Here is a 10,830-nt window from a genome sequence, read left to right as displayed (position 1 = left end):
AATATAATTTAATAATATATAGTATATAGTCAGCATAAACTTTGAAATATAATTTAGTATATACTTTAAAATATAATTTAATATGTGTAATTATAAATATTTCTATAAAAATTATCAATGTAACTCACATTAGCAATTTCATTATCATAACTCTCTTGATAAGTGTTGATAAAAATCCTAGTTTCTTCCTTTATTTTTTTAATGTCTGCTTGTAATTTATTCTTTTCCAAACATTTTTCATTCAAACAATCTTGAGCTTTATCTAATTTAGTTTTCTGTATCTTTTTTTCACTACAAAAATCATTGAATTTCAATTTAATATTTCTTTTACCAATGTATAAAAAATTTAAAACTATGAAAAATTAATCTTATTTTAATTAAAGAACCAATTAATTTTAGACTTATATAATATTACCTCAATAATTGGCTATACAAATTGCACACTGAAACCATATCTTCCTCATTGTATGTTTGTAATTCATTCTTTTCAGAATCCATTTTATCTTTGTGCATTGCTAATTTAGTTTTTGATTCGCTCCATACATTATTCAGTGAATCAATTTCTTTTATAATATTTTTTTTTTTTGTATTCTTGTCTCTATATTAGAAATTATTAGAAAAATGTAATATATATCTCATTAACTATTTGAAAATATAAAATTTAGAATATATATATATATTTAAAAATGAAAAAATACTTTTGCTCTTTATATATATCTGCTAATATATGAAAGTCGTCACTTATTTTTTGGACAAAATTTAGCTTTTCTTCAATTTGTTTTATAGATTGTTTCTTTTCTTGAATAGCTTCTTGCATTGTACTGCGTTCTTCTTCTTTTAACTTATATTGCTTCTCGATTTCATCTAAACGGGATTGATACTCTTTTGGTGAATGTACAACTTCTGATTGTACTTCAGTTATCATCTTGGACAGCTAAAGATTATAAAATAAATATAAAATTTATTAATCTTATTATATGGAAATGAAAATGTTACAATTATTTATTTATTTTTTTAAAATTCAAGATTCAAATAAAAATATTTACTTTTCCCGCTGCCGTCTTGACACAACCACAAAGTTCCTTAGCTTTCTGATTTTCTTTATCAACATCGTTTTTCATTATTTCAAATTCCATCTCCTTTTTATTGAGTTTCTCTGTTATTGACTGCATATGTTTTATATCATCTTCTAACTAAAAATATGTACAATATTTTTATTGCAGACTTGAGAAATCAATTATATTATAATATCAATTATATTATAATAAAACCTAATATATACTTCATATCTATATTTTTTTACCTTTTCTTTCATGGATAATTGGTTTGCTTTATGTATAACTTTAGCATTAATAGATTCTGAAACATAAGTCTTTCTTTCTTTCAGATCTTCTAGTACTTTAGATATAGTCTGAATTTGATCCATTCTGTCATTATATTCTGACTTCTTATGCATTGCGTACAATACAAAGTTAGATAAAAATTTTGCTTGCTTTCTTAGTCGTTTTTGTCCTACAAAATTTGTTTGTAACATGAGCAATATGAGGGATTGATTATGAATAATAGTATTATTTTTATTGTTATTTTTTTATAATAATGATTTGGTAATAACATTGCAATTTTGATACTTATGAACAAATTAAAAGCTAGAGGTTAGGAAGAAGTTATTTTTAAAAGTATATAAATTGTCATTATTACAGATTGTTTATTGAAAATAGTAACTCATTACTTGTAACAAATTAAAGTAGCAAATTGATGCATTACAAATAGTTACTTTTTAAAAATAAATAACACATAATAAAACCAAGTTGTGTAGTTAGCTACTGTTACTGCCATAAACAAACTGCAATGATATGTTAAATCATTATTGTAGAAAGTAATAATAATAACAAAAATAACAGTTCTCATTTCTGGCAATAATGTACTATTAATATATTAATCTTTACTCTTATAAAAGAATCTAAATTAAGATATTTGTACCTGGACTAGTAATATCGGTAAGACAAAAATCATGTAAAAATATCTTATCGAATATCTGTGTCACAACTACATATAAATTTATAAGATTTATAACATCAGAATCTTCAAAACATGTCATAGCTCCAAGCTGTTCTGGAATTGGCTGCAAATTTTTGTTGTGAGATATGATAATAAAAAAGCCACATAAAAACAAATATTGATATCTTGTTACTTCAATTACATTTATATAGTGACAAATAATACATATATAAGAAATTTGAAATCTTACCTGATCAATCAAGCTCATATTGATGCCGAAACGTGTTAAGAATGTTGTTAACAAGTTCACGACATAATCCTCCTTTGGATTTTTAAGATCTTCAATAGTCGATGGTAATGCAGCATCCAATAAAGTAGGATGAATTATTTCGACATCCAAAGATTTGTTCGCGTTGTTCACATTTTTTGCACTCGACATCTTCGCTTTCTCTCTTTAAAACTAAATATATATATATATCTCATTTTAATACAAAAATATTTGGGGATTTTATGCAACGCGAACAGAACTCATGAGCAATCAGATTTGCAAATCGATTGACTTTAGAAAAAAAAGATTACTAATAAGAGATAAAATACAGATATAATACAGATAATGGAAATAACATGAAATACCATCTACTTTCTTTGTCAATTTAAATAGATTTGCGCAATTTACTTAAAAATAAATTGCCTTCAGTCTCAAACTTCTAAATATTTTTAAAAAATAAATGTAATTATTCAGTTTAGCTATCTCACCTTATATAAACATGATTCACTTACGTTTTTCTTCTTTTAATCTCCTTTTCTATGTTTTCTGTGACTCGAAAAAAATACAAAATCTTCTCGACTCCTCAGTATTGTCAAAATATGATGAATGTAAAATGCGATGTCTCGCAAAGCCTCACTTAAATTCGTAACGTCACATAACGTTTTAAAATTATTTGAATCCGCGTTCATCTAGGGTGCGGTAGAATCATTCTAGTAATAAAACTCTATATTAATAATAGGTACTTTCTAATTGCAATAACCCTAGACTTTCGCGCACACGGCGACACAAGTTAAGATATGTATTCATGGTATCACTCGTCGCTCATATTCGCTACGTTCCAAAACTTCCTCTCCGAGGAAGATTTTATTTTATATGCTACAGTATACGTAACGTGTACTATATATTTTGAGTAGAGTCAGAGTAAGTAGATCATCCCTCTAGGATTATGTTCAGATTCCCACCCGAGTGCTAATCAGATATCACTTCATTTTTGTTATTTATCAAATGTTAAACAAAGATGACATAATACTTGGAGAACATCCAAATGGGAATCTGAACACTTAGTAAGAGTCAAGTTATGAAGGGCATCGATTTCTGATCAGATTTCGAGTTCCTTTAAACGTCGCCATTTGAAGATACTTTCGACATAATAGTGAATTTTGTGAATTGGTATGAGCAACTTTCATGGTGTAGAAAACGCGAACGCAAAATCGGACTATCAATTGTCAACTTGTGCTGTTTCCAGCCGGTACCCGATATCCGGCAATGGCGTCCTTCCGTTCTTAATTCTTATGGCTCCGGCACACTAGCACGATGTTAAGCTCGATGTCCATGATGCTAGAAATCAGTCCGAGATTTCGAACAGAGAAAAAATTAACAAATCATTTAAACAATTTGATCACATGACCATTGCGATTGGTCAATGATTTTTTTTTTCCGAGGCCTTGGATCGATTTCTAACATCGTGAACACAAGGCTTTAGAAAATATCGGTAAAGTTGTACACTCATTGGATATCGTGTGTCGCGCGCTACGAATATTATGCTGGAGGCATTACTAAAAGAACTCTAATAGGCCTTCTACAAGCCATTAGTCATAAATTAGAAATCAGAAGTTAAAAATTGACCAATCACAGTCGTTAATTTTTAGCTTTTGACTTCTGATTTATAACTAATGGCTTATTGTAGAAGGCTTATAATATTTAGCGACAAATGAGACATATGCTAACTTCGAATGTTGCTCATATAAATGAACTGGCAGCAATAAATTTTTATTTACGTTTTCCTGTTAAGCGCTCTGCACAACTGTGTATTCCACAATATATGATTTCTGATAGGTTGAAATTCTTATTCTCTGTTCCCTATTCCTTTTATTGTGCAGAGCCCATTTAATTCCTTACTGTCAGAGCATGATTTAAAAAAATAAACGTTTCTATTCTTAGGTTATGTGTGTTCGGTTGTGTGTGCGTAAGTGTATATGAGAGGAGTTTTGCAATTTGAACGTCGCCTATTGAGCGCCACCAATTCAAAAATCTGATTTTGACGACACTTTTCAAAGTCTCCTTGGGATCGATTCTGTATCTTCAAACAAAGTGAAAATTACAAAAGTGAGCAAATTTATTAGATGTTGACCAATGAAATTATTAGTATTCTAGTAAATTCGCTCACTTTTGTAATTTTTACCTCGTTTCAAGATTGAGGCTAGGGTTAAATGCTTTGAAGCGTTTGATGGATCAATTAGAAGAAAGAATTTTACAAATTGATCAATTAAAAAACGCTTCAAAGCGTTTGCAACATAGCATTGACCATACCCACAGAATCGATCCTTTGGTCTCTGTCTTCCATGTAATTTTTTGGATGAGTGTATATCATAGAACTTATACTACTAGAAGAGGAATGGCCTATTCAAGCAATGAATCGAAAGAAACAGAAGATAAATATTTCTGTCCTGCTCGATAACTTTTTTTCTTTCTGCGCATGTGCCAAATGAGGATAGAAGAGGACAGAAATACATTTTTTGTCTCTCTTGCTCATAGCTCGACGTCCGTATTCCCCTTTTAGTAGTAAGCTCTATGGTGTATACTTGTACAAAGAAGAAAAGAAGAATAAAAGTCTGAGTATAAGAATTGTCATAACACTTATTTAGACTTAAATGTAGACGTAAGTAACGCACAAGCTTTCACATATGACGTACAATTTATTATCATATCTCCAAGAAACGGTAATAAATCGTATGTCATATGCCAAAGCTTGTGCGTTACTTACATCTGCAACTTAAGTCTCTAAAACTATGTTCCAAAACTTCTTCGAGGAAGATTTTACTCTATATGCTATAGTATATGTTACTATAGCATAGTATAATTACGTGTACTATATATTTCGAGTAAAACTTTCCTCGGAGAGTAAGTTTTGAAACGTAGCTTAAGTAAGTTACGACAATTCTTGTGCTCAGACCCTAAGAGTGACCTAGGTTCCTTGCAAGTCAACGCAGAAAATCCATGATCGGTTGCAGTGAGATTCTTTTTCACAGTTTTCTTTATGAAGTACAGGTTAATTCGATGAAGTTTAAGACTAAATTGAGCACTTTGTTTAGCGTCTCTTAAGTAACTTTCGAGTTAAATATAGAAGTGAAACTGCCACGTGGCGGTGATTCCCCCGCGTAGAGGCATGGCCTCGGAGTGGGGAAAGCAGCAACGTTTCCTTTTCCCTTAATGCTCCTACTTTATAACCCGCAAAATACAGTGACTAGACCTGCTTGCTCAACTGATTCCAAATTGCCAGAATACATATCAGACATTATGCTCAAAGATCTTATAAATGAAGCAGGCATGGCCGCCAAAGTGTCGTGCAATCCGAAAAACAATGTTGCATCAGTCACGAAGTCTCGGGATTATGCCAATCCAGATGTAACTCGCCAATGGATATAGATGAGATTACAAACTTAAGGAAATGTTCCTTCTCAGAACAGGATATTGGACATAATTCGACCTCAACTATTCTCTCGAAGAAATTTTCTGAGGAAAATCCAGCTCCCTCTTCGTCACTGAACAATCAGAAATCTGACATTCAGGTAAAGAAGTTAGCACATTTGATTTATGAGACCACGTTAACCCCAATGCTTCTAACCTCACCATATCAGCGAGATACAGCTCACAAGACAACGGCTCTTACGCTTTATGTGTATGATACTAATCGCGAGAAAGCTATCCACTTCACATTGATATCTACAATAGTATAATCGTGAAGGCAATATATTATTCCTAATATATAGGAAATTAAGAAAATTGGTAAAGAAAGAATACTTATAGAAGCAAAGACAGCCTCAGCTGCAAATAGACTCGTAGACGATCCTACTTTTTCCAAACACAATTTGAAAGCCTTTATTCCAGCGTTTCGAGTTCTGAGAGTAGGAGTCATTCAGGATATACCCCTGGAAATAGATATGGAAAACTTATATCAAAGTTCCTTGTTGCAAAATCTTGGATATCCTTAACCAAAGATCAATTAGAGAAACAGAAGAGAGTATATACCAGAGAGTTTCTAAGACATTGCTCATTAAATTTGCATTTGTCATATATTACCACGAAAGATATTCTTGTTCAAAACTAGATACGAGGTACACTCCTTTATTCCAACCTTGTTTGCTTCTCTTGCTTCCAAGTTGGACACATTGCAAAAATTTATAAAAATAAACTAAGGTGCCTTTACTGCGAAGACAAGAGACATGAAGCAGAAGATTCCTGCATTTAACGTAATGAAAGTGCTAAATACATTAACTGTAAAGGTAACTACCTCGCAACGTTCAAAGAATGTCCTATCGTTCTAAATATCAAATTATTAATCTGGCAGCTACAGAAAATATTCCTATTGCGAATGCCAAAAGAATTATTAACAACAATAATAAATGGACAACAATAAATGGACGTTTCCCTCAAAATAACCTCAGAATGGATTTCATTTTATTAATTTTCCCTATTTAAGAGGAGATTCTAATTCTTACTCGCAAAGTTTTTGTAATCCTAACTTCTACAACTTTTTAGATAAAGATAACAGCGGCAGCGAATATAGATCATACGCAGATATCACTAGCTCAAGGTCATGGATCGCCTCTAGAAGCAACAAACAAGACTCGCACCTCTCCCGCCGCACAATACAGACTCTTCTCGCAGAAAACCCAACCTGCAACAGCCCAACAATGTTGGTTACGACAGAAGAGCGCACCAAAATGCGCTCTACGACAGTGGAGGTAGAAATGGTTATTTCTCCACAAATGTCTGGCATATCAAGGTTCTTCTCCTTTATAGCAGGGCTTTTAAAGTACAAATAATTTTGATAATACAAAGACCATGTTGGAACTTAATCTCGAAACTGCTACACTGCTTTTAAAGTCACAAGTTTACAAATATAATTGTATTATCCTTTCATTTATTTCAGAAATTTAAGCCAGTCTTGCAATACGTACAGTTCTCCCAACAATTCTCGCTTCTCTCCTTTCTCTAATAATTATCATAATCAAACAAGTACTAATTCTCCGAATTACAATTTTTCCCCTCAACAGTAGTAATTCTTCTGACAATCAAATGTATAATTTTCGGAGCTAATTCTGATAAACCAGATGTCTCCCTTTCTCTTCCTTATGGGGCTCAACATGGAAATATCGCAATCTCTGTATAAACGCCCAAAAAAAGTGTTAAAGTATTTTAGAATTCTACAATGAAATTGCAGGAGTGCCTGAGGCAATTTAATATCGCTGCAAATCCTGTTTAAAGATTGTAATGTATTCAAGAGTCTCTGCTTAAGTCAAATGATATTTTAAGAATTAAATCTTTTGAAGCCATTAGAGCAGATATTACACAAACAGGATATAGGGGCATCTGGATTCGGGAAAATATCAAATTCGAATTTGTTAACTTAACAAATGTTGAACACCGTCCGTTGAATTCCAAATTATCAAACTTCTTTCTCGCAAAAATCCAATCATCATAATAAACGTATATAGACACCCAGGACAGAATACTCCTCAGAATTTTACCAGAATTGATTTAATATATATATATATATATATTATTTATATAATGATTTAGCTGACTACAAACATGTTTTGATAATAGGTGACTTTAATGCGCACCACTATAACTGGGCTGTAGCTCCCAATCAGGCTCAGGCTCATGAAGGCGATTGAGAAGAATGACTTTGTAATCCTTAATGAAGGAGTTCCTCTTATGTAATGCTGTGGCATTTAATTCAGTTATCTGGCCCCTCCTTGCCCCACTTTGTAATAATTACGTTCTCGATGACACACATGGCAGTGATTACTTTCCAGTAATCACGGAGATCAGATTCACTTCTCAGTATTTTCACAGATTTTGCTACAAACTGAAATTAAAATCGGATGAATTAGACAAACTCTATAGCATTTTAAAGAACACAACCTCTGAGATAATAAATAATGAAACCGAAGATGTCCTCTATCAGTAACAAATTCTCCAATTACATTTTGGAATTCACCAGGCCTACCAACTGATGAAGGGAGTGCCGCACAATAGATTCGACTCAAAGCAACCCGATCTTCTCCGCTGATGGAATGAAAAATGTGATAGGGTGATTAAAGATCGGAAAAAAATGCTCAAAGAATTTTCTCTCCGGATAGAGTTCATCTTGAAATTTATCAAAAAAATCAAAAGGAAATGTGCGGAATGCTTATTGGAAAACAAGCGCTTAGGTTGGCAAAAATTAGTCGAAGGATTTAATAATAAAACTCTTCACAATAATATAGTCTCTCATTAGGTATTTCAGGCGAAATAAAAAAGTCACCCCTTCCTCTACTGAAAAGTTCACTAAGGCATCATCTGAAGCAATGAACAAACTGGGTCCTCTCTTTTGTTTCTATGATCATATAAAACAAATAGAAGATATGAAGTGTGAGGATCTTCTTAAAGGAAATACGCATGACTAGCTAGGTGAAGCTCTTCACATTTGACGAATTCTCAAGAGCCATAACAAACATGACTAAGCGATTTGCCCTCGGTCTTGACCAGACTTTAATATTGGGTTGTCTAGAAAGTTCGTGCCGACTAATTTATATAATTTAATAAATGTATACTAAAATTTAAATTTTCTGCGTTTCAATTTTCCTTCAACATCGGCACGAACTTTTCGGACAACCCAATATAATCTACAATCTTCCTAGAGAATATCAGATTCAACTCATTAATCTTTACAACAAAATTTGACTCAGAGGATTTTTCCAGAATCCTGGGAAGACTCGCTGATTGATTTCTAAACTGGGGAGTGAGACTGTCAGAAAAAGGTAAAAAAATCATTAACATCAATTCATTATTATCCGGCATAAAATAGAGATCACATTCCGACTTCTTCTCCTCACCATCTATTGGGCGACTTTAAGAAGTGCGGTCGAATACGGCTCGCAGATCTTCTTCTGGAATACAAAATTGTCGAATTTTATTAAACTCTTCTGGGTTCAATACAAGGCTGTCAGGAAAGCATTGGGTTACTGTATTTCCACACCTATTAACGCTATGCTATTTCATTGTTATCTTGCATAACGCCAAAGTTATGGAACGCATGATCTATTTCAGAGTCAGATGGTTCTTCGAATCTCGACGACCTACCACAAACTCAATCGGAGTTCCGATCTTCTAGATCCTGTGTCGACAATTTGGCCACTCTTACCACTAACATCAAGACCGGCTTCATTAACAATTCTTCAACTGTGGCAGTCTTCCTAAACAGTCGGCGCTTCCGACAATGTCATTCCACATATCTTAATTAACGACCTATTGGAGATTGATATCTCTGCACCTATTAAAAAATTCGTAGAAAACCTAGTAAGCTTAAGATATCTGAACTTTGTGATCAACGGTTCGCTCTTGCGCCCATTAGACTTCTTTAAAGGTATATCACAAGGCTCCACCCTAAGCCTCATACTCTTCAATATATACTTAAAGGACATTAATACCCACCTTACTCAGAATCATTTATTTCAATACTGCAGATGATATCATATACTCTATCCAACGCAAAATTGAAGCGACTTACTTTAGAACTCAATTAACAGCATCCTGATCTACCTATCTTAGGAATAGAGGCTTGGAACTTTTGCATAGTAAGTCTAAATATATTATATTTTCTCAAATAAAAAAATACGGATGCTTCTGAATTAACTCTATTTATACCTAGAATTCAATCATATAAATTCCTTGAAGTTTAACTTGATGATAATTCACAAGCAACTTACAGTTAAAAGCTCTCATGAAAAAGGTAAAAAAATCGTTAACATCAATTCATCATTATCCGGCGTAAAATCACACTCCGGCTTTCTCTTCACCATCTATGGAGCGACTCTAAGAAATGCGATCGAATACGGTTCGCAGATCTTCCCCTGGAATACAAAATTGTCGAATTTTATTAAACTCTTCTGATTCAATATAAGGCTGTCAGGAAAGCATTGGGTTACTGTGTCTCCACACTTTATTAACGTTATGCTAAGCGAAGCTAGAAAACTTCTCCTACACCACAGATTCAACTTAGCTGTCTCCAAGTATAAGTCCATGGCCAATAAGTTCAGTATTTCATATGAAGCCCTGCGGAAATTAGAATACATAGTTTCTCAAAAAAACCGCAGAGCAGAGGCCATCAAGTATTCCAAACTTTTTAAGTCTTATGTCACTTGCAAACCTGATAAGAAGATTATACACATATTCCCCCTGGTTTTTTGGCACGAGTACGAAGTAATGTCTAAACCAATTTCTTATGTAAAGACCATGTTGAAGTGCAACAAAAAGGAGCAAAATCATTCCATCGCAGCCGACTTGATTGAAATGATTCTAAATCATCTGAATTTAGACAAGGCGCAGTCTCTATTTATACAGACGGATCCAAGGAGCCAGGCGAGATTGTAGGAGTCGGCGTTTACTTTCCGGATCTTGGAATTTCTATCGGAACACAAATTCTCTGTGACATCAATTTTTTTCAGCAAAACTCTGAGTCATATATCAAGCCATGCTCCTGGCTTGAAATTGCGAAAACAATATTATTATATTTT

General features: G+C 33.1%; 1 protein-coding gene across 1 annotated transcript in view; it reads right to left on the bottom strand.

The window, feature by feature from the left end:
• Window positions 1–2,443, bottom strand: part of LOC108686129 (probable kinetochore protein nuf2) — a 2,814-nt gene extending 371 nt beyond the window's left edge. The window contains exons 1-7 of the mRNA XM_018191236.1: window positions 2,249–2,443; window positions 1,981–2,122; window positions 1,304–1,512; window positions 1,047–1,193; window positions 699–934; window positions 416–598; window positions 129–291 (exon numbers count right to left, since the gene is read on the bottom strand). Coding sequence (XP_018046725.1) covers window positions 129–291; window positions 416–598; window positions 699–934; window positions 1,047–1,193; window positions 1,304–1,512; window positions 1,981–2,122; window positions 2,249–2,437 — 1,269 coding nt within the window. The 5' untranslated portion in view covers window positions 2,438–2,443. The remainder of the gene's footprint in view (window positions 1–128; window positions 292–415; window positions 599–698; window positions 935–1,046; window positions 1,194–1,303; window positions 1,513–1,980; window positions 2,123–2,248) is intronic.
• Window positions 2,444–10,830: the final 8,387 nt, after the last annotated feature.

Source organism: Atta colombica, unplaced genomic scaffold, assembly GCF_001594045.1.
Source record: "Atta colombica isolate Treedump-2 unplaced genomic scaffold, Acol1.0 scaffold164, whole genome shotgun sequence".
Lineage (NCBI taxonomy): Eukaryota > Metazoa > Arthropoda > Insecta > Hymenoptera > Formicidae > Atta > Atta colombica.
The sequence above is the reverse complement of the archived record's forward strand: the minus strand, read 5'-3'. Positions and strand labels throughout refer to the sequence as shown.